The 23923-nt window shown below is 45.4% G+C and overlaps 1 protein-coding gene across 4 annotated transcripts in view; it reads left to right on the top strand.

Moving 5' to 3' along the window:
* The first annotated feature begins 10512 nt into the window (after positions 1-10512).
* The window catches only part of LOC122009579 (glucose-induced degradation protein 8 homolog), a 28454-nt gene continuing 15043 nt past the window's right edge, over positions 10513-23923 (top strand). For 2 of the 4 annotated variants that reach the window (XM_042565783.1, XM_042565782.1), the window contains exons 1-6: positions 10513-10723; positions 11741-11882; positions 12856-13003; positions 13086-13161; positions 13245-13356; positions 13451-13542. In XM_042565783.1, coding sequence (XP_042421717.1) covers positions 10661-10723; positions 11741-11882; positions 12856-13003; positions 13086-13161; positions 13245-13356; positions 13451-13542 — 633 coding nt within the window. In that variant the 5' untranslated portion in view covers positions 10513-10660. Of the gene's footprint in view, positions 10724-11740; positions 11883-12855; positions 13004-13085; positions 13162-13244; positions 13357-13450; positions 13543-14547; positions 14908-15728; positions 15792-23923 lie in introns of those variants that run through there. The other 2 variants (XM_042565784.1, XM_042565785.1) reach the window with 2 other exon arrangements.

Genomic DNA, 23923 nt, shown 5'->3' with positions numbered 1-23923 from the left:
CCAGCAACCCGGAGGCGCCACGTGCCCGTCCGTTGATTGACCTTGGGACGGGATCAATTTGGCGCCGTGGGAACACTCCTGCATCCGATCGGAAACAATGGGCGAGGCGGACGACAACACATGGTGGCGCTTTGAACGAGGAACTCGGCGCTCGATCGAGATAAGGGGCCAGGCTCGTGGGCAAAAGCAGAAGCCACGGCGGTAGGAGCGAAGCAACATCGTCGGTGGTGGCGGAAGTACCACGCCACCTTTGCATTTCATCGAGCCCTATTCCGCACCCCAAGTTGTACCAGCTCATAGAGATAGGGATCTTCTTGAATGAAATGCCTAGGCGAGATGATAGAAAGGGAAAAGCCCCCCGAGCATCACCCGAGAGGATTAATCGCCAATTTTGAGAGGCTATTAGATCCTCTGCTGAAGCACTATGTGCCTCCGACGATCGGCGAGTATAATGGGACAAGCCGGCCAGATGATCATCGGATAAGTTCGATAACTGACTACTCTCCATCAATACGAGATGGAGTAAAGTGCAGAGTTTTCTTACCACTCTCTCGGGATCGGCTCAGCGGTGGTTTCGGAGGTTGCCAGACGGATCCATCACAAGCTTCAGGACTTCGAACGGCCTTCCTCCACCATTTTGCAAGCGCTACCAGAAGACCAGCGTGAGCCTGTTCGCCATCAAGCAAGAAGCCTGAGAGCTTACATCCAGCGGTTCAACAAAGTGGCGATGGATATTCCAACGGCCATTGAAACCATGATGAATGCCTTCACACAAGGCCTAGTGGATGGGGATTTTTCCGATCACTCATCCGAAAGCCGCCCGAGATTACGATCACATGCTAAACCAACGAATACATCAACGTGGAAGAAGCAGGCGGCGGGAAAAAAACCCGAGGCGGGCTCCTCTGGGCGGGCGCCGCTCATCAGCGCCTAGAGGACCAAGGGTGAAGCAATCCGATCCCCACGCCGGTCCCATGTGCAGAGGTAGCTTGGCCCAAGCCAAAGAAGAGATGGACCCGATGTTCTGCTCCTTCCACGGACGGATACGCACAACACAAGGGATTGTCGAAGTCTTCCTTCGTGGCTCATCCCGTGCCCCGGAATGCCGGACGACGGTCTCCCTCAATCGACGACAGAGAACTCATGAAGCCGATCGGAGCTGATAGGCCACGGCAACAGACTCCCGTCGGCATCGTTCTCCAAGGCGGGAGAATCACGTCAAGAGAGCGGTCTCGACCATCCGCTCGGGAAGAGGAAAATAAAGCAATACTTCGGCGAGATCAACGTTATTCTTGGCGGGCGATCGGAGAGACTCAACCGCTAGAAAAGCGGCGTCCGACTCAGATTCATGCGGTGGTGTAGCCAAGAACAGCGGAAGGACCAAGTGGTTTGGGCAGGGACTGGAAGGAGTTGAAGTACCCCACGATGCTCCGCTCATCAAAGCGGTAATAGCCAATTACACTATTCACGGCGTATTTGTTGACACGAGGAGCTCGATAACATCATATTCAAGAAGGCGTTCGATCGACGAAATTGATCGAGCCAACTGTTACCCATGACAACTCCGCTCTACGGGTTTCACAGGTATGAAGTTGATCAGACGGATCCGTGGCTACCTGGGAGAAGAGCGCTCGGGAGGACAAGGACAACAAACTTCGTGGTGGTCGACTCTCCCTCATCCTACAACGTCATTTTAGGACGACCGCCCTCAGTGAATTCCGAGCGATCGTCTCAACCTTCCATCGGAAGATCAAATTCCCGTGGAGGACAAAGTGGGAGAAATGCGGGGAATCAGCAACTCGGCGATGCTACATCGAGATGGTCCGAGCAGAAGCCAATTCCGCTCGGAAGGCGCCCCGGATCGAGGTAAACACCATCACCGAAAAGCCACCCTCTTTAATTTATGAAGAAAAAGAGGAAGTGCAGATTCACCCAACCCGATCGGAGGCCATGACTTTTATTGCATCCGATCTGGAGGAGAAAGAAGAAATCATGATGTCTTCGTCTGGTCGACACATGAGCTGCCCGGAATTTCGCCGAGCATAGCGCAGCACGAGTTGCACGTCCGATCGGACGCTCGGCCAGTGAAGTAAAGAAAAAGGGATTTCAGCGCCGAGCAGAATTCCATCATCCGAGCGGAGGTGGAAAAACTTCTGGAGGCCGGCCACATACGCGAGGTGCAGTTCCCGAGCTGGTTGGCTAACGTAGTATTAGTCTCCAAGCCCGGCAACAAGTGGAGAGTGTGCATAGATTTTCAGGATCTCAACAAAGCTTGCCCGAAAGATTTTTATCCTCTGCCCCGGATAGATCAGCTGGTGGACTCTACGGCCGGCTGTGAATTAATCTGTATGCTCGACGCCTACCAGGGCTATCACCAAGTGCCGCTCGCCCGTGAAGATCAAGAAAAAGTCAGCTTCGTGACGGTCGACGACACTTATTGCTATAATGTGATGCCGTTCGGATTGAAGAATGCGGGGGCCACATATCAGCGCTTGATGAATAAATTATTCCGAGATCAGATCGGGCGGAATCTAGAAGTTTATGTGGACAACATTTGTCATTAAGTCCGTGCGAGCGGCCGATCTCTTCAAGGACATGGAAGAAACCTTCCGAACGCTACGCAAATATGGAGTCAAGCTAAATCCCCAGAAGTGCCTGTTCGGAGCAAAAGGAGGGCGTTTCTTGGGGTACATAGTAACCAAGCGGGGCATCGAAGCAAATCCCAGCAAGGTGAAAGCTCTGCAAGATATGTCGCCTCCAAGAAATACAAGGGAAGTGCAGCGTTTGACCGGTCGGATAACCGCTCTATCCAGATTCATCTCCAAAACCGCCGACCGGAGCCTCCCTTTCTTCAAAATCTTGCGCAAGGCCACTAAGTTTCACTGGGATGAAGAATGCGATCGGGCGTTCGAAGACTTGAAGGCATATCTGAACTCTCTCCCGGTATTGGCCAAGCCGATTGCGGGTGAGCCACTTTATATGTACTTATCTTCAACCGAGCATGCAATCGGCTCGGCTTTAGTGAGGGCGAGCGGAGAAGAACCTGTGTATTTCCTTAGTCACATTTTGAAAGATGCTGAATCTCGCTACACTGGCTCGAGAAGCTGGCTTTCGCTCTGGTCCTTGCAGCTCGGCGCCTTCGTCCATACTTCCTGGCGCATACCATCATTGTCAAAACAAATAGCCCGCTCAGTCGTGTGTTACTAAACCCAGAAGCATCCGAGCGGCTCATCAAGTGGACGACAGAGTTGAGTGAATTCGACATCCAATACCATCCCCGCTCGACGATCAAAGCGCAATCCTTGGCCGATTTTGTGACTGAGGTGCAAAGGCCGGAGCCAGAAGCTATGTGGAGAATATATGTGGATGGGTCGTCCACTCGGCTCGGAAGCGGGATTGGAATATTGTTGCTCTCCCCTCAAGAAGAAAAGATGCACTTATCCGTCCGGCTGGATTATAAAGCTACCAACAATGAAGCAGAGTATGAGGCCCTCATAGCTGGCTTGCAGGCTGCCCGGCATATGGGAGCCGGTCGGGTAACGCTTCACTCGGATTCGCAGTTGGTCGCTCAGTAGCTCTCTAGTACCTTCAAAATTAATAGTGCTCGGCTCAAGCTCTACGCTGAAGCCTTCGAGAAGCTCAAAGCCGATTTTAGAGAAGTTGTTGTCCAGAAGATACCCAGAGCAGAAAATCAAGCAGCTGATGAGTTAGCCAAACTCGCTAGCTCAATAACGCCGGTCGCCATTCAGCAGCCAATTGAAAAAGTACTATTGGTGGCGCATGTCGACCGGATGGAAGGCCTCACATTTCCAAGCGACTGGCGGACACCCATCATAGAGTTCCTCCACTCGGGCGCCACACCATCCAATGAGTTTGAAGCCCAGCTGCTAAGGAGGAGAGCCGGTCAGTTCACACTCATCGGCGATCAGCTTTACAAAAAGGCTTTCTCACGCCCGTTGTTGAAATGCTTGAGCTCGGAAGACTTGCCTTACATCCTCCAAGAAGTACATCAAGGATCGTGCGGAGGACATCCGAGCGGACGAGCATTAGCTAAGAAGATCCTGCTAGCTGGATACTTTTGGCCGACTTTACAAGCAGACGCCGCTCGGACCGTGTCGACGTGCCTTTCATGCCAGAAGTACCATAACTTCAACCACCGATCGGCAGAGGAAATGAAGGCATCAACAGTTTCATGTCCGTTCGATCAATGGGGAATGGATATTGTCGGTCCATTTCCGATGGCGACCGGGCAGCGGAAATTTTTGCTAATGGCGGTTGATTATTTTTCCAAGTGGGTGGAGGCCGAGCCGCTAGCCAAGATCACCGAACAGATGGTCAAAAAATTTATCTGGCAACACATCATCTGTCGGTTCGGCATCCCTCGCCGATTGGTTTCCGACAATGGGCGGCAATTCACAAGGAAGATGCTAGAGGATTGGTGCAAAAGCTATGGCATCGAGCAACACTTCACGTCCGTGGCTTATCCCCAGAGCAACGGTCAAGCCGAAGTAGCCAATCGGGAAATTCTTCGCATTCTACGCACTCGGCTCGACCATTTGGGAGGGAGTTGGGTAGATGAAGTGCCGGGCGTCTTATGGGCCATCCGAACGGCTCCAAAGGAGGGGACGGGCGTCACACCTTTCCACCTGGTGTATGGCGGCGGGCGGTCATTCTGTTGAAGTCGAGTCGAATCCACTCGGATCCAAGCTACGATGAGACAGCGAGCGGAGGAACATGGGTGGATCCGGTCGAAGAAGAAAGAGCCAAGGCGTCCGTCCAGCTGATACTGGCAGCGGATGAAGCAAAATTACAACCGCGTGTAATCCCCGGATCATTCCGGTCGGCGATCTTGTCTAGAAGAAAGTCAAGCCGGTCGTCCGCAAGCTGGAGGCACCGTGGGCGGCCTTCAAGGTTATTGAAAAGCTCAGCTCGGCGCATATTATTTGGAGGATGAAGGCGGCAGCGGCTGGATCGACCGTGGAGCGCAAATCATCTCCAGCTTATCGAGCTGGATGAAAGGTGCATGAATGTAACTCATTTTGTGTATATGCTAGTCGCCCTGTAATGCAGGAAGCGAAATTAATTCAAAGGATGGCCAAGGGTTCCGCGATCGGCGATGTCGAGTTAGCAGTAAAAGGTCGAGCTCAGGCGTTAAATATCGAGGCAGGGGCGTCTATAAGCGTCAGTGGAAGACCGTCGAGCTCCGGCGTTAAATATCGAGAGCCGCGCCATAAACCGTCCGGCGGAAGACCGTCGAGCTTTGGCGTTAAATATCGAGACGAGCCGGCGTCTATAAGCGTCCGATCGGAATGCCGTCGAGCTCCGGCGTTAAATATCGAGAGGCGGGCCGGCGCCGAGCGGAAGGCGTCGAGCTCCGGCGTTAAATATCGAGAGACGAGCGGGCGTCTATCCGAGCGGAAGACCGTCGAGCTCCGGCGTTAAATATCGAGCGACGACGTCTATAAACGTCCGGGCGGAAGGCCGTCGAGCTCCGGCGTTAAATATCGAGACGAGCGGCGTCTATAAACGCTCCGGCGGAAGACCGTCGAGCTCCGGCGTTAAATATCGAGAACGAGCCGGCGTCTAAGCGTCCGGCGGAAGCCGTCGAGCTCGGCGTTAAATATCGAGATGAGCCGCGTCTATAAGCGTCCGGCGGAAGACCGCCGAGCTCCGACGTTAAATATCGAGGGACGAGGCGGCTATAAACGTCCGGGCGGAAGGCCGTCGAGCTCCGGCGTTAAATATCGAGGACGAGCCGGCGTCTATAACCGAGCGGAAGACCGTCGCTCCGGCGTTAAATATCGAGAGGCGGCGTCTATAAGCGTCCGGCGGAAGGTCGTCGACTCGGCGTTAAATATCGAGGCAGTCGGCGTCTATAAGCGTCCGGCGGAAGACCGTCGAGCTCCAACGTTAAATATCGAGGCGAGGCGGCGTCTATAAGCGTCCGGCGGAAGACGCCGAGCTCGGCGTTAAATATCGAGGAGGCGGCGTCTATAAACATCCGGGCGGAAGGCCGTCGAGCTCCGGCGTTAAATATCGAGAGGCAGCCGGCATCTATAAGCGTCCGGCGGAAGGCGCCGAGCTCGGCGTTAAATATCGAGGCGAGGCGTCTATAAGCGTCCGGCGGAAGGCCGTCGAGCTCCGGCGTTAAATATCGAGAGGCGGCCGAACCGTCCGGCGGAAGACCGTCGAGCTCGGCGTTAAATATCGAGGCAGGCGGCGTCTATAAGCGTCCGGCGGAAGGCGTCGAGCTCGGCGTTAAATATCGAGAGCGGCGTCTATAAATGTCGGCGGAAGACCGTCGAGCTCGGCGTTAAAAATCGAGAGGCGAGCCGGCGTCTTAAACCGTCCGGCGGAAGACCGTCGAGCTCGGCGTTAAATATCGAGGCGAGCGGCGTCTATAAGCGTCCGGCGGAAGACCGTCGAGCTCCGGCGTTAAATATCGAGAGATGAGCGGGCGTCTATAAACGTCGAAGGCCGTCGAGCTCAGGCGTTAAATATCGAGAGGCGGACCGGCGTCGCGGATAGCCATCCACATGATACAATCAACGATAGCCTGGTCGTTCAGACCAACATACGGCTGAGCGGCTCGCTTATCGAAAATATACGGAAAACCCCTTTGGGGGTAAGGCACAAAGCAAAAATTGGTCAATGAGAACTAAAGATAATTACCATTCTAACGAAGGGCGTTCTCATGCCGAGCGGCTGCTCAGTCGCATGATGAAAGAAGTTATTAAAGACAATCGACTCGTCTGACAGAGCGTGATGCCGAGCGGAGTAGTTTAGTTATAACGAGAGAAAAATTTCTTGCCAAAACAAAAGTTGAAGGAAAGGAAAAGATTATCTATTAAGCACAGGGCTAACCAAAAAAGTTACAGCGAAAATAAGTTTTGCCGAACGGCGGGGATACAAAAAAGTTCATAAGAAACACTCCTCATGCGTCGAAATCAAAAAGAGCATTAGGGATGGCGCCCATCACGGTCGCGAGGTCCTCGGGAGGAATGGTCAGCTCGGTGGGCAGGTGGCCTTTGGCCTTTAAGTGATCCACAGCCGCCTTGATCGCCTCTTCAAAGGTGAGGGAGATCTTGTCAGTAAATTTCTCCCCAAAGGCATCCGAGCGGACGAATGCCTTCCTCACCTCGTCGGAGCGAGCCGACTCCCCCTCTTGATACTCTTTGAGCTCGGCGTGGGCAGCGTCGCTAGCAGCTTGGAGATCCTTCAAATCTCCATCAAATCTTTGAAGATCGGCCGAGCGGCTCTCCTTCTCGGTGGCCAGAAGAGCATCCAGATCCTTGATGCGTTGCTCCAGCCCTCTGATCTTCACCTTCATTCGGTCCATGTCATCGATGGCCTGGCGCTTCCGGGTGGTCGCCGTCTTGATCTCCTTATCTCGTTGTTTGATCATCGCTTCGAGCCGAACGACCTTGCTCGCTAGATCGGAAGCTCGTTTCCGTTCGGCTTCCAGTGATTTTTGGCCTTCTCGAGGCGGTAGTCATTGTCGGTGTCTCCATGACCTTGAGTTTCTTCATTCATCCTCCAGCTCGGCCCGATTGCTAACAATCTGCTCCACCATTCTCTGAACAAAGTGAGCAGTTAAAACTTAATTCAAATACATGAACAAAGAAAAGAGCATACCCGGTGGCTTGTTGATGTCGCCGAGCTGCCCGGGAGTTATCGCTTTATTCGGGGCGTCCTCCCAAGCTTTTGCAAGATGGCCCGTCAAGGTGATCTGCTGCTCGGGGACCAGGCCGATCAGCAGCAGCCATGTATTCCTCGGAGGGGACAGGACGGTTTTAATTAAATTCGGGCCGCTCAGCTCGCGACTTACCGGATGGCCCACCGGTGGGCGAGGAAGGAAGCTCGCCCAAACGCCTGATACGGTTCTGGCTGGACGGCGGCACCTCGAGCTTGCCCTCGGAGAGCCATGTGGGGTCGGGGTACTCTCTAGGAAAACCGTCCCGGACAACACCAGAGCCCCGCTCGGGCTGTGGCTCATCAAGTGGAGTTGAGGCGGATGCAGGTTCCGTGCTTCCGAGTGAGTAGCGGAACATCATCGGCGAACGACCCTCCACCTCGGCTTGGGTAGAAGGTTCTGCTGCCTCCTCGTGAGAGGTAGTAGCTGCTAAGGCTTGAGGGCATCTGAGTCCCTCGCCTGGTCGCCGGTCGGATCGGGTGGATCAAGGCCCGCTCGGCGACCTCCTTGTTCTTCACCGCCTCAATCTGGGCTTTCAATTGAGCTTCTCGGTCGCCTTAGCGCCACATGACTTCAGCTGCAGAAACAAAGATTAAATCAGTTAGAACAAAAGAAAAGGAGGGATGAGAATCGCTACTCATGCTGCAGGAGATCGGCGGGGGTAGAAGACAAGTCGAATATGTGCATTACTCCGGAAGGAAGCGACATCAATATGATGCGACTAACTTGACCGTTAATTTGCATGAAGGTAGCAGCGTCGCCTCTGAATTTAGAGCTCGGTTCTTGTTGGCATCATCGCCACTTGGTGCGAAAAGTTGGCCGCTCGGGAAAACGTATATAGAAAAATGCTCCTTCCAATGTTTGTTGGAGCTCGGCATGTTATCGAAGAGGACGAAACCTATCCTAGACTGGAAAACAAAGGTGCCCCACTCGGCTTGCTTGGGATAAAAAAAAGTAGTGGAAAATCTTAGGGTCGAGAGGGATGCCGTTCAGTTTGAATAAAATTATCACCCGGCTCAGCAGCCTTACGGAGTTCGGAACTAGTTGGCCGAGTGGGATGCGGAAGTAGTTGCAGACTTGCAAGAAAAATTTATGGGGTGGGAAGCGTAGCCCGGCCAAAAATTGGTCTCGGAAAAAAAGAACTGTGTCGGGCGGAGGCCGATCGGCCGGTGTGGCTAATACTATTTGGTGGTCGAAAGGAATGTCGTAAGTCCGAGCGAGACGCAACGCGTCCTCCTCGTCAAAACGGCTCTCCATGGTCGTGTACCATAGACCCGGAGCGCCGCCGGTCGACTGCGAGGTGCTAGTCATGGTCGAAAGACAAGAATACGGGACCAAAAGGGAAGGTTCAAGCAAGGAATGGAGGAAAAGCGACTGAAGGAAACGATTAACAGAAAGAAGAAAACGTTGGGAACGAGAAAAAGGGTCTTACGAGCAAGAGAGATGATCGACGGGGGCCTGGGGGTTGCCGAAGAGTTGAGGGGCAAGGTCGCCGGAGAAGAAAACGAGCAAAGGGGCGCCGGAGGAGGATGAAGCAACAATGCGGCGGAAACGGAGTCGCGGGCTTTATATCGCCGCCCGGGAGCAACCTCCACCGTCCAATCCAGGTCGTCGATAACGAGGTCATCATCCAGCCGTTTATTTCAAACGGCGGCTGTCCCATCGGATGTGACGCCACCGCCATACCCTGACAAGAGAAAGGTAGCCAAGTGTCAGCAAGTTACGGGTTAACGCGCGTGGTTGACGGAAGCTTCGGCATGAATTCCTAGGCATGGGCAAGCTATCGCCGAACGGCTGAGCATCCATTAACCCGTCCGAGCGAACTAAGGTATCAGTTGCCCCTCGATCAGATCGGCAGTCTAGTCAGTCGGACTTCGCCTCCTTCGACTAGACTTGAAGGGAAGGCAAGTAATCCGGTGGTTAGAACAGGGGACCCCCATTCTGAGGGGTCCATGCCACGCTGGAGTCAAAAGGCCAAGTGGCCGACCGGCTAGGCAGACCGACCGGTGAATAGCTGAGGCAATAGGCGCCCCGACTAAAGTTGGGGTTCCGACGCTCAATAGAACAGTAACAAAGAGCCGAGCGGAAGGCCTAAGAGAAGTTGATGTACTGCTAACAGTTCTTACATAGCACCCTACCGAAATTCCCTCCAGCATATCGCTGCGAACGACAGTCCGGACGTGAGGAGAGTGCCGCCCGGACTGCGCATAAGATGAGGTCCGTCCGGCCGGCGCGTGAACTCCCCGTCCAGCCGGACGGACAGACGTCCCGACCTGTTGTGGGTAAAGGGGGACAGGAACATCTTCTGACAGCCGTCAAGTCCTATGGCTAGGCCATACTCCAAATCTGACAATGAGGTGTTCTGTTGTCCCATCGAAGGCGTGATTGGACTGTAGCAGTATGACGTCAGGTAAGCTTTCTGACAGACACACACCCAAGTATGGGCTGCGGACATGTATGTGCCTCGGTGGACGCACAGGAACCCTTCCACCGTTCTATATAAAGAGCCGCAGACTTCGCCGGAGGTACGCGTTCTACAAGTTTTGGAGCTACTTTTTCCACCACTTGCTTATCTGACTTGAGCGTCGGAGGGTCGCCGCCGGGAATCCCTTCCCGGCCCGACTTCTGTGCAGGTTCGCCAGAGCTTCGTGAGACTAGCCGGAGATCTGCATCAGCAACCCGGAGAGCGTCACGTGTCCAGCGTCCGTTGATTCAGCTTTCAGACAGGATCAGACGATAACAAAAAAATAAAATAAACGTCCATTTAATTTTTGCCGAATTTTAAAATTACTTGAAACCCAAATCATTTCCTCCGTACATAAACACAAATTTGTTACTATTTAGGGAAAAGACGTTCAGTCTCTCCCCTTTGTCTCTCTGGCTTCCGGCCAGCACGGCGGCGTGCGGCGACCTTTGCAAACCATAGAGCTGTTGGCCCGCGTGGACCTGGAGGCGGCCAGAGCGCTTATGGCGGTGAGCACAATAGACGGCGATCGTAATTTGCAAAGGGCGGCAACGGCAGGGACGAATGTGAGGACTTCTCCTTCCCTCCTCGCCCCTCACTTCCGGGCTTAGATTCTTCTGCTTCTCTCATGGTTCTTATTTGTTCCGATTTCCTCTCTGTACTTTTTCTTCTCTTCTATACTTTTTGAGGATGATGATGCATTGTTTATTTTTCTTGGATGCTCTTATCAAACGAAACACTGACTTCCCCACTAAGCAGTTCATGTTGGTTGCACTTGATATTCATACATACGCAATGTTTGAAATTCTATAATAATCAACCATTCAATCTTTCCCCAAAGCCAATCCTCGTACCCTAACTTATTAGTAAAAGTTTCAAAAGTGAAACATTTGTCCTTCTTATAATTTTGTCTGTCAGCAAATGAAATCTAACCCTTTTTTCGAAGAGCTATGCAATCTAGGTTGCGTGCGGCCCAAATATTTCTTGTGTGGCCAACACCAACCAGATTCCCAGATACATCTATAAAAGCCCTTCTAGTTCTCCCTAAAATAACCTCTCAACACTAACATATGAAGTACAGAAATAAGTTAAGTAAAATCTAGGTCAAGCTCTCCCTAGAAAATAAAATTTCATTCTGAAAAGAATTATTTTTATTTTTGTCTCTAAAGGTTATTTGGTCTCCAAGAATGTCTACTCTTGTTGCAAAATGTCTTCACAATTTTGGCATACATCACTATTACTGCATTCAATGTAATATGTTACCTACTATTTTGGTTCTAATTGTTACCTTCTGTTTTGCATAGCATCTTGCTAGTAAGGTGACCTGTGTTTCTTTCTTCTTTTACCTCTAAAATTCTACATGAGGTTGATTGAATTCCTCTTAATTACTTGTATACCTACTCTTTTGGTTCGAATTGTTACTTCTGTTTTGCATAGCATCTTGCTAGTAAGGTGACCTGTGTTGCTTTCTTCTTTTACCTCTAAAATTCTACTAATAGGTTGATTGAATTCCTCTTAATTTTTGAAAATTTATCCATTGGTGATAATTACTTGTGCTATTTTTTTCATCTTCTCATTTATAGGCAATCAACGACAGTGATGTTCACAGCATTGTCCTGTCCTATCTAATTCATAATTGTTTCAAGGAGACAGCACAAACATTTCTTGCTTGTACTGGGATGAGCCAACATGTCGATTATCTTGTAGAAATGGAGAAACGAAAAAGTAGGTCACTTGTAGTTACAGCTTTCCTGACATGGTTTTTAGAGATGCGGACCTTCTATTTTGAAGTATTAGTACTTTCTTTCCTCTTCTTGTAGATTCACAATTGTAACTATTTGGAAATGAGATGTGGATAATGTATAGTCATGGAAACATCAGTGTAGCAACACAAGTTACTACATTCCAGCTTATGATTATTGATTAGTGTTTCTTGTAGCATAACAGAAAGCTTTGTTAGCTAGTATGTTAGCATTTCTTTTCTGTTCAACCCATTTTATAATCTTAGGTGGAGACTTAAAAATATACTAAATTTCTTGAAATTTAACATCTAATGCTTCAATTGGTCAGTATCAAAATCTTTGTTGCAATGACTCTGGGTTGGTTTCCTACTTCCTACCAAGTTTATCACTCATCGCCCTCCTGAAAGCTTAACAGAATTTTTTGGCAAGTGATTATCATTCAGATGTTATAGCATAAAGCACACATTGTGATTTTGAATCCTAGGTCACTCTTTTATTCTTTTGATATTATTTATCCTTGTTCGATGAAACTGTTTGGCTTGCTCTTATAATATGAGCCACATGCTTATGTATTGGGACATAGCCCAGTAGCTTAAACTTTCATGGATGGATAAATGGTACTCAATCAAAATCGTGAGCAGAGTTATTTTTCTTGTTAAATACAATGTATACTATCTTTAAAGTTTAGCATCTTCAATCAAGCTAAATCTGAAGATATTTATCTAATTCTGGTGCAGTTAAACAATCATTAGGTAAATTTTAAGCAATAACTAGTGGATTGCTTTTCCATGGTAGCTTCTATTCAAAACAATCTTTAGGGAAGCAAATTGTGTAACTTTTTTTAACTTCTGCATGATTCTTATAGACCTACTACTTGAAGTTAATTTTAATTTTTTGAAACATTCCTTGGAACTAAGTGTTGGTACCTGGTCATTCTCCATTTTGATTATCTGCAGCAATTCTCCATTATATAACTGAGGGGAATGCTCTCAAAGCAACAGAACTAACAGAACAGCTAGTGCCCAACTTGCTGGAGGACAACAAAGATCTGCATTTTGATCTGCTTAGCCTTCACTTTATTGACCTAGTGCGTTCAAGAAAAATGTAAGTGATTTTCTAATAAAACATAGTATATCACATAAATCATGTCAATCTTTTGTTTGTGTAATCTGTCATTCATTCATAGCAATGAAGCATTGGAATTTGCTCAAACCAAACTCACGCCATTTGGAAACGTGGCAAAGTACGATGAGAAGCTGGAAGTATGATTTAGATCTAACCTAACATTGTATTTCTTCCTAATCTTATTATTAATTATATGGATCTTACATTTCTCATTCATCAGGATTTTGCCACGCTGTTGACTTACGAGGAGCCTGAGAAATCTCCAATATTTTATCCTCTAAGCCCAGAGTATCGAGAAAATATCACAGATAATCTGAATAGGGCTATCCTAGGTATTCTACATCTTAAAATTTTCTGCTGCACACTCCCTCTATTTGTATCAGTTTTTGTGATTATGAAATTGCCTGCCTTTATGTTGAATGTTAGTCCATGCAAATCTCCCAAGCTATTCTTCCATGGAGAGATTGATACAGCAAGCAACTGTGGTTGGACAATATCTACATGAAGAACTCGGCAAGGTTAGTGGTTAATAATCTATTTGGAACTAAGATATACCTTTTTATTTCCGAACAATGTAGATCATGACAGTCTTTTTAATTGATACCCACTTCTGTCTTCCTTGCTCTTTTTGTCTATCAAAATATTTTTCAAGTCAATAAACACTATGTAAAATTCTTCTTATCTTTATTGCTTTCAAGCATGAAACTAAATTGATTTTCAATAATGTTCATTTAATATTTTTATAAATCTTTTCTAGAGTTTTATGATATCCCTTATTATTGAATAATTTAACTTCTCTGTAGTTAGAACAACATTTACTATGTCATATTTATGTTTATAATTTAATATTTTTATAAATCTTTTCTAGAGTTTTATGATATCCCTTATTATTGAATAATTTAACTTCTCTGTAGTTAGAACAACATTTACTATGTCATATTTATGTTCTTATAAATTGATACTGGCATACATTTCTTTATTCCTTTGACACCATAACTTTCAACATTTATTGTATAATTCAACGAACCATATTATATCTTGATCTCTTACTTTTTTCAAACTTCAATATTAATGTCCTCCTATCTGTCACTTTTATGTTGGACATGGTAATTTAACCTGCCTATGTAGTGACTCGCATGTACTAGTTTACTCGGACTTCACATTGTGCCTTATCTCCATTTTCGTCTGAGTTTGCATAATTCTGCTATCATTCATCTAAGTCAGGAGCAACTTTCCATGAGATTCATAGTTGCATTACTTATTACCTTTTATTTGTGGACAAAACTGATTAGTCATTCTTTTTCTATCTAAGCCATATCTAGTACCCATGTTTTGCGCTTCATACTGGGAGTATCATGAATAGACACAAACTCATATTTATCTCGATCACGCCCAATTGTGCGAGGATGAGGAATACAATCTCCCCATGTTTTATCCCAATTTGCTTTTTGAAATTTTTTATATTCTTGCTTCTTGAATGAGATTCAAGGACATTCTTACTCTTGAAAGTTGTTAACTTACAGGATGGTCCTCCGTCGTTTTCTTTACATGCTTTTCTGAATAACTAGTCATGAACAGAATGAACATCCTCGTAGTAGGAAGCATCAGAATTTCCATTGCCGCATGTGCTAGAATTGTTTGCAACCTTTGCATTTGGTCGTATCCGAGTACTGTTAAACTATATGTAAATTGCTAATTGCTTGACGAAAATGCGTGGCTCTAGTGCTGCTTGTAGGATTTATCATAAGAAGTTTCTTGTTCCATTATCTATCTATTTTAGTAGCTTGTCGAGGATGATGAAATGTTATTCCTCATTTCCTTCTGAAACATTGTCGCAACAATTTGTTAGTCTATTGTAATATCAATAATAGCATATTTATTTATTTGGTTTTTGTTTGAGATAAGCAAGGCAAAAACAAGATAAGTTCCTATATTGAAATAGATCTGTGAATTGAATGTTAATACATATTTTATTCGAACGACAAGCAAGTTGAGTTTGCAATGCTTCCAACAGAAATGCCAACACTTAGGAGGTGTTTGTAGGCGGGTTTAGGATGTTGGAATAGGAATGAAATTTGTTTCATTCCCTTTCTTGATGCTTGATAGATGATCTATCAGAATCAAAATATGGATTTGATACCCTTAATTTCATATCCCATCCACCCTTAGGTTATCGTTAAACACATTCTTCCCTATTCGTGTGATTTTTTTTTTGGACGGCCCAACCCCCCTCCTCTGAACCTTTTTCTTCTTTTCTTCTCTTTTGCTTTTCGCGTTTTATCTCAACGCCTTTCTTCCTTGCTTGTCGCTGGTTCCCCGCTCGCCGGCCCACCCACAACTCTACTTCCTCGACCTCTTCCATGCTTCTTCTTCCCCGACCATGCTCGCGGCTCTGTTTCCCCAGGTTGCTTGCTCACCCATGCTTTTTCTTCCCCGATTGTCTGTGCTTCTTCCCCGACCCCACCCACGGCCCTGCTTCCCTGGCTGGCCGCCAACTCGTGCTTCTTCTTCCCCGGCTGCCCACGCCTCTTCCTCTTAGCCTGCTCGACCGCCCACGCTTCTTCCTCTTGGCCACCCCTTGTAAATTGTGGTAGGTTTCTTTTCTTTGTGTCATATTTAGCAATTAGTTAATTTTCTTCATTGTTTATACTTTTACTACAAAAATCTTTTTAATTGAATATTCTAAAATTGCTCTTTTTGATAGGTGCATTGTTTGGTTGTTAGAGTGGAGTTGCCTAGCCTTCAAAAGTAGTTGCTCACTAATAAATAATAGTTGCTTCTTTCTTTTTTTTTAAGTGTAAGTGCTTTTGTTGTCTGGTATGTTCACAATTCATACAAATAGGCTGTCTCAAACTACCTTTGCCATTTTATCTAATAATGTTCAGTTATATAAGAAAGAAATTTGATAAATACTGATAATTCGGATAAAGCATTAGGATTGAAAGATCCATCTATGGATCTATTTGAGAAAGCATTAGATAACATACTCTTGCTTCTAGTAATCTACGATGATGAATCAATGTTTCACAGTACTTGCCTATTCCTGATGAACCAATTGACGAGTTCTTTTCTCTTTATTTGATTTCTAATTGCCTTTGTGAAACAGATCATCCCAACTGAATTTTTAAAGCCCGATATTTAGGACAGTGGTGAACAAATTTAGACCAAGAATTATGAATATATAACCTAGTAAATTCTAATAATGCAGAAAAGTAAAGAAACCACATAAGAAAAAGAACATACAAACTATTTAATTATGACCTAAATTTATTCCACTTTTCTATACCTTGGTTTAACTTGAATCACTATTTAAACCCAATTTTCTAGGTAGGAGACATGAGTCAATGAGGTTACATATTTTTTATCTAAAATGTTGAGCATTGTTATGATTTGGTTCATATTTATTCATGTATGCATGAGTTGTTTGATATTTATTCATGTATGGTTTTAGTTGTGACTTATTATTGGTGACATCAGTTGTTATATGATGTAGATAAACATGGCATGATCACCATTAAACTATAGAAGACGTAGATTATTATACACTTTGTGGAATATGTATGGAATGCTCATGGGTTGTTTAGCTGTCAGACTTTATCAAATTGCAATACTTGCATATCGTCGAAGTAGGATTCGTCAAATAAAAAGTAGAGAGGACAAATCGATTGCACGTGTGAAATGGATGTTCAACCTTACAAAAGAGAGATGAAATAAGTATTAGTGAACTTCGAATGGATAGAAGAACATTCAGGATATTATATGATATGGTTCAAGATGTAGGAGGTTTAAAAGTCACAAAAAGTGCCACCATTGATGAAATTGTGGTCTTATTTGTCTACGTGTTGGCACATCATAAAAAAAATTGAATGATGAGTCTCCTTTTTAAATGAAGTCGGAAGACAATGAGTCGTCATTTCAATCTATGTATTCGAACAATTTTACAACTACACAACATATTGCTTAGGAAACCTGAATCGACACACGATGACTATGAAAAAGATAGATGGAAACCATTTAAGGTAAACATTTTTTAATCACCTATAGTTCTTCAATATATAATTCTTATAATTAAAAATTATTATAGGGTTGTTTAGGTATTTTAGACAATACTTTTATCCAACTGACACCCCCTAAAGAAGAAAAACAACATTATCACACAAGAAAGGGGGATTGCAACAAATGTGTTACGAGGGTGTTGCCCACAAATGCAATTCATATATGTGTTACCTGGGTGGGAAGGTTCTGCCCATGATGGTCAGGTATTTCGTGATGTATCAGTAGATCATCTGGTCTTAAAGTCCCCTAAGGTAAATAACAAATACTTTTTATTTGAAGTTGGATTATGACATAGTTTCAAATTTCCGGAATACTTGCATTTATTAATTTAATTAGTGTCCTTGGTTTAGACTGTTATTATTTGGTCAATGTTGGATATTACAATTCAGATGGATTTCCGGCACCTTATCAAGGGCATAGGTATCATCTCAATGAATAGGAAGGTCGTCGTCCCGAGATAGCCGAAGAATATTTTAACATGAAGCACTCTAGAGCTAGGAATGTTATTGAGAGGTGTTTTGGATTGTTGAAGGGTTGATGGAAAATCTTAGCTTCCCCTTCATTTTTTCCAATGCAAACCCAAGTTCGTATTATCATTGCCTATTGTTTGCTTCATAACTTGATCCGTAAATTCATGAGTCATGATCCTCAGGAGTGTATTCCTGAAGAAGATGAACAAAGTGAAGACGATGATAGTGATCGCGAGACTGAAACGGAGTACATACGTATAATTGCCCAACTGATCAGTGGACTGCATTTAGGAATAGTTTAGCACAACAAATGTTTAACAATTGGGAAAATGAAGTATTTGATATAGAATGACTTTCATTGTTGTGATGTTTGTTCTGTTGTCTATCAACTTTGTGAAAACTTTTATGTGTACTCCTTATTTTGATGTTTGTTCCATTTTGTTTGTTGCCTATAAAAAAAAATTTTATGTGTCATTAACATTCTTTCAACCAGATTTGATATTCTTGTTAATTCATTGTTATATTATATGTCATATTATGTAACATTCTTTCCCCTTCATATTATATTTTATATGACTCTGATATGACCTGGATAATAGGATGGAGAGTAATCTTGATAAATCTGTGGGAAAGAATGTAGCACGAGGAAGAGATAAAAACAAAGTTTTCTGGACGGAAAATGAGAGTTGTGCATTAATAAGATGTTTGCAAGATATGACAACCGATCCTCTTTGGAAAATAGACGGAGGGTTCAAGAACAACTACATGGTCGAGATAAGAAAGATTATGATCCAAAAGCTGCCAACTTTCACAAAATTTGTCAGTCACATTGAATCTAGGATCAAAATCTTAAAGAGGAAATTTCATGCTATCAATGAAATGTCACGTCCCTAGAGGAGTCTCTGCCCGAAGAAATTTCGGCAACATCTCCCTTGTACGGGTGACAATCTGAAGCATTACTATATACAAAATATACATCATCCACATACGGCTTGAATATATACACAATCACGCAATTTAATATCATCAGCCCACTCGGCTGGATTAAAATACACACAACCACGCAGTTTAATAAGCCTACACGACTGAAAGTAAACACGCACAGCGGAAAACACAAAACAATTCGAACGTAAGACCAACAACGACACTAACAAAAATACCTGCAATCACCAGACTTGACTCCAAAATTCACATCGACTTATTGGAAAACAAAAATACACAGAATCAACATACCACCCAAACAATAACAAAACCAAATAAAAAAATTATCCTCGAGTATGACATGGGACTGACAGCCGACACTCTCCAAGCATTCATGACTCATCTACCTATTACCTGGCGAAAGAAAACCAATTTGCGAGATGGTGAGTATAGGAAAAGATAGCACATGAACATAACATATAAATAGAGAATAAGTCAACAGTATACACTCTCATAAAGGGGATAGCAGATACTAAAATAAAATCGTAGATATATGCTCATACCTGAAACCATATCCTAGACTAGAAATAGAAGGTCAGAAGTAGTACTAATATGCTACGGTACCGCTCATAACTACATAGGTAATATGTAAGGTATATAAATATTTTCAATAAATAAATCAAAGTCTAAGCACCCACAACGAGGGTATATCTCAACATAAGCAAACATGACGGCATAAGTGAGCAACAACAGTATGTAAGCTATAATAGCATATGTGAACAGTACAAGTAAATAACAGCAGCATAAGCATGCAACAACAGCATAAGTATAATAACAACGACGTATGCACGAATGGTCACCCCGCCCACCTCTCTGCACCACGACCCCTGTATCGTCGAGAGGTCGGATCGATGACAACTGTACCACCAAAAGGCCGCCACTCCTCTCGAGTGACTGGATGGACAGGTGCTAAGTAGCTATCTAGCCACCAAGAAAAGGGGATCCCTGCTGCTCACAACTCCAGCTACCATTACCCATGAGTGGCCAAGTGCGGCACGACAGGACAAGCGACATCTCCTCCAGCTACCACTACTCATGCATGAGTGGCCGAGTGTGCGGCGCGGCCCGACGGCTCACTCCCCCCACAAGGGAGAAGTGGTCGCCTGCATGCATAAAAAAATGTGGAACCGCCACATCAGCGGCCCCCCTAGAGCCGGTCCCACGGATATGGAGGGAGGTAAATGCAGGTACACAGGTGGAAAGTGCATAGCGGAGACGTTAACCCCAGGCAGTGACACCCCGGGGATCGACCCCTGGACCTTTCAGCCACAGAACAGTGGTCGCCTGCATGCATGCAATGACATGATGTGTACAATGCAACAGTCATTATATAAACATAAGCTAAAATCAGGTATAAGGTATGCTACAGGAAGCCAGCATGCTCAATACAATACATAAGTAAACAACAAACAAAACATACAAGGTTGGTATCTAGTATCTACTAAATATCATTGATATCAACAAGAGGTTGTATGGATATAAAAACGAATATCTCAAAGTTTGAGTGAAAGTATCAAGCACAGGAAAAATTACGAGTGGAGTCAAGGTAAAACAGTTCTTGTCCAAAATATAGTTCATGCACCAAGTTCAAAGAATTACAGAACCAAGGTAAGAAGTACCCGCCTTTATATGTAGATCGTGTCAACCGTCTTCAATCAACGTCCTGCAAATCACGTGGTGTACAATTTAGCTAATTCCATAAACAACATCTAGCTAAACCCAAATCTAACTTAATTAGGGAAAAACCCTAATCCAACTATGAACCTCGATTCACCCACTATCAAAGATTAACGATCTTAACATCACATTCCTAACCACAACCTCCAGATCTAGCAAAAATAAAATAGGATCAAACCATCATTCAGAAACAAAATCAATATCAACGAACTTTTGCCTACCGAATCTGTCCCAGAAAAATCAAGTGCTAAAGGAAAACAAGAACACAACACAGGAAGGCTAGAGCATCACGTCAAAAGATCTAATCGCAACTAAATCCACAAATTGGGCATCACCAACCAGCAATTAGACTCCTAACAACCTAATCATCACCTCACAGATCCCATAACCGAAGCTACACAATGTAGAAGGTTAACGGCAAGTACGATACTTTGCATACCTCAGGTCCACAAGCTGCACTTACTAAAGCTTGGTGTCCACAGCTTCCTCTCCAACCGGAACCCACCTTCACGAAACCTAGCGACCAATGAAGGAGAAAATCGCCAAGGGATTTGGTATTAGGGCACGGCAGCCAGTGATGGAGAGGCGTCGCGTTGGTCATTGGCCGTTGGCTCGTTGCGGCATCTCTGGTGCTGGCGTGAGGAGGAGAGGTCGCCGGCTGCTGAGGTGCTCGTGTGCGGAAAAAGGTCCGGCGATTTTAGTGAGGAAAATCGCGAGAGGGAGAGGGAGTTGTGGCTGTGGTGCTCGCGCGCGAGGAAGAAGAGGCCGGCGGGCGCGTGGTGCTCGTGCACGGAACAGGGAAGAGGTCGGCTGAGCTCGGCGAAGTGGGGGCTCGAGGAAGAAGCTCGGCGAGGGAGGTGAGTCGCGAGAGGGAGAGGGCTAGGGAAGAGGATCGACGTTGAGAGAAGCTAGGGCACGGGGTAATTCGAATTTATAACTTAGGGGCTTTCCAATTAAACCCTAGATTGGTTTCTCAATCAACTCCCGCCTTCGAGTATTCCAAACAGACTTTAACTAGCTCAACCGATCCACCCCTCTTAAACTCGTCATATGGGCTCCGATTAAATCCAGAAAAATTTCCAAAAATTCCTAAAAATTCTGTTAAAATTATTTCCTAAATAATCTTATTATTTAATTATTGTTTGGGTATCGTATTTTACATTCTCCCCCCACAAATAAAAATTTGGTCCCCAAATTTCCTGCTCAACTCCGGGATCCTCATCCTAGGATAACAACAAACACATACTCATATACTACCCTAACCAAGTATCATGAATAAATCACCCACCATAAAGGATGACTCTGTGGGTTATGGGCTCACACTACTTCCGCTACTCCCACAGTAAGATTGTTTAAATCCCAATACATGCAAGTACCTTCTGGATGGTAAAGACACTACTAATCCATGGGTTCGGTGCACAGGTAGTCTATCGATTCTACTCAAACATACTATAAATATAGCTGAATAAGAACTACCCGTATCTATCAATAAGGGTGTAATAAAAATATAAACCGAGACCTTACCTCGGAAGACCGATCCCTCGGCCCGTTGCACCTCTTCCCGTGTGACTGCATAAGCATATCCCACATCTGAGCTCGGTGGTGGCATCGTTGGAACAATCTGAGGTGGATTCGGAGGTGCGATAACCGGCTGCTGATGCTGGTGCTGAAACTGAGGTTGGGGTTAAAATGCCGGGTAAGGCTGAAATGGAGGGGAAAGGTCGTGCTGCACAGGATATGTCTGATGAGGAGACTCTGCGGAAGAGTACTGCGTGGTCGCTGGTATCACTGGATCCTCCTGACTCTGGATATAATATATCTGCCCTTGGGAGCTTGGCGGTCGCTGTTGACGTGAGTCACTCCGAGTCCTCTGAGGGCCTCTCTACTGCCATGGTTGAGTGGGTCGATCTCCCTGAGATGTAACTTTAGTAGTCTCCAATTGAGCCTTCAGAGTACAATCCCGACTCTCATGACCCGGATGCTTACAATAGAAGCATATTGAGTGATCCAAGGGACAATTGGGTTTGAGATGACTTTTCGAGCCGCACTGAAAACACCTAGTTTCGCTAATGTCACTCTTCTGGTCTCGCGGAGGGGGACAAGAAGACCCATCCGTTATTCGCCTTGATTTCTGACATTGAGAAGGCCCTCCAGAAGTAATCTGCAAGTCTTGACTCTTATTTCCTCTCTTCTGCGACAGCTGCTTATCATTACTCTTCTCCTGATTCACTTGTTACTGAGTCATCTTGACGAGTAATGCCCGATCCAATACCTCACGGTACGAACTGACTGGAAATGCTGACATCCTAATCCGTATATATGCCACAAGTCCCTGAGTAAACTGCTGCATCCGATCATAATCCTGAGCCACCAAATGAGGACAAAATTCAGCCAGTCTACTGAATTCTACGTTGTACTCCATCACTGAACGGTCGCCCTGCTTGAGGTCCAGAAACTCCTGACGTCGATCTAGACAAAATGTAGCAGGAAAATATTGCCTCTCGAAAGCATCTCGAAACATCAACCAAGTGGCGTGCCGCTCCCTAAAAATTGTTTTCTGCATGTCCCACCAAGTAACAACCTGATCCCTGAGGTGATATGTCGCCAGTTCCACTTTCTCCTCATCCGTACAATTCATGTACCCGAATGTGCTCTCCGAATTCTTCAACCAACTACGAGCAACCCAAGGATCCGCACCTCCCTGGAATAGAGTAAATCTGTCCTTTACAGACCTTGCCAACAATGGTATACGAGCTCGATCCATCACCCACTCGGTAGTAGTAGGTGTTGGTACCACAGGTGGTATCGCAGAAGAAATCCTCTGAGGTTGAAATCCTTGATCCACCACCGGTGGTGCCATAGGAGGAATCCCCTGGGGTTGATGCCCTTGATCTCTGCCGGGAGTTTGATGGGCCTACCCTCGGCTAATAGTCTCAACCTCAGTATGACCCTTGGAAGAATCCGTCTCCTGAGCAACCGATTCTGGTCCCTCTGTCTCGTTAGGTCGTTTCCGTGGTCGTCCCAGACCATGGCGGTAACTAACAGCTGATCGACCACGTCTCATACCTGATATAAATAACTAATAAGTACTACCGATAACATATGATTATACTTATGAAACTTACATCCTATAACTTGGAGGTGTTCCGTCACTGCCTGGTCCCAAAGCTCGTCAGTCACATCGAGGTATCCCATTACCAAAAGGAAACACCGAACAACGAAATAGGCATCGTAAAACATCATAAATTGAAACAAAATTGAAATTCCATAAAAAAAACAATCCTGCCCTGATATCAAAAATTAGTATCGGATTAACTCGAAAATCTAAAACACGAAAAAAAAAAACAACAGGCAACGCAAACTTTGCTCTGATACCGCTAAATTGGTATCAGATAACTCGAAGACATCATAAATCACATCAAGATCGAAATTCCCAAAACACAAAACCCAGCATTTGACTCGAACAAGGCTTTGATACCAAATATCAAAAATTGGTATCAGATTAACTCGAAACCAAAATCGTAAATCCAAACAAGATCAAAATCTTAAGAACACCAAAGTCCAGTATTTGAACTCGAACCATGCTCTGATACCATAAAATTATCACGTCCCCATAGGAGTCTCTGCCCGAAGAAATTTCGGCAGCATCTCCCATGTACGGGTGACAATCTAAAGCATTACTACATACAAAATATACATCAACCACATACGGCTG

The sequence above is a fragment of the Zingiber officinale genome, chromosome 8A, assembly GCF_018446385.1.
Source record: "Zingiber officinale cultivar Zhangliang chromosome 8A, Zo_v1.1, whole genome shotgun sequence".
Classification (NCBI taxonomy): domain Eukaryota; kingdom Viridiplantae; phylum Streptophyta; class Magnoliopsida; order Zingiberales; family Zingiberaceae; genus Zingiber; species Zingiber officinale.
Note: the sequence above shows the minus strand (reverse complement) of the source record. Positions and strands in the feature narration are given on the sequence as shown.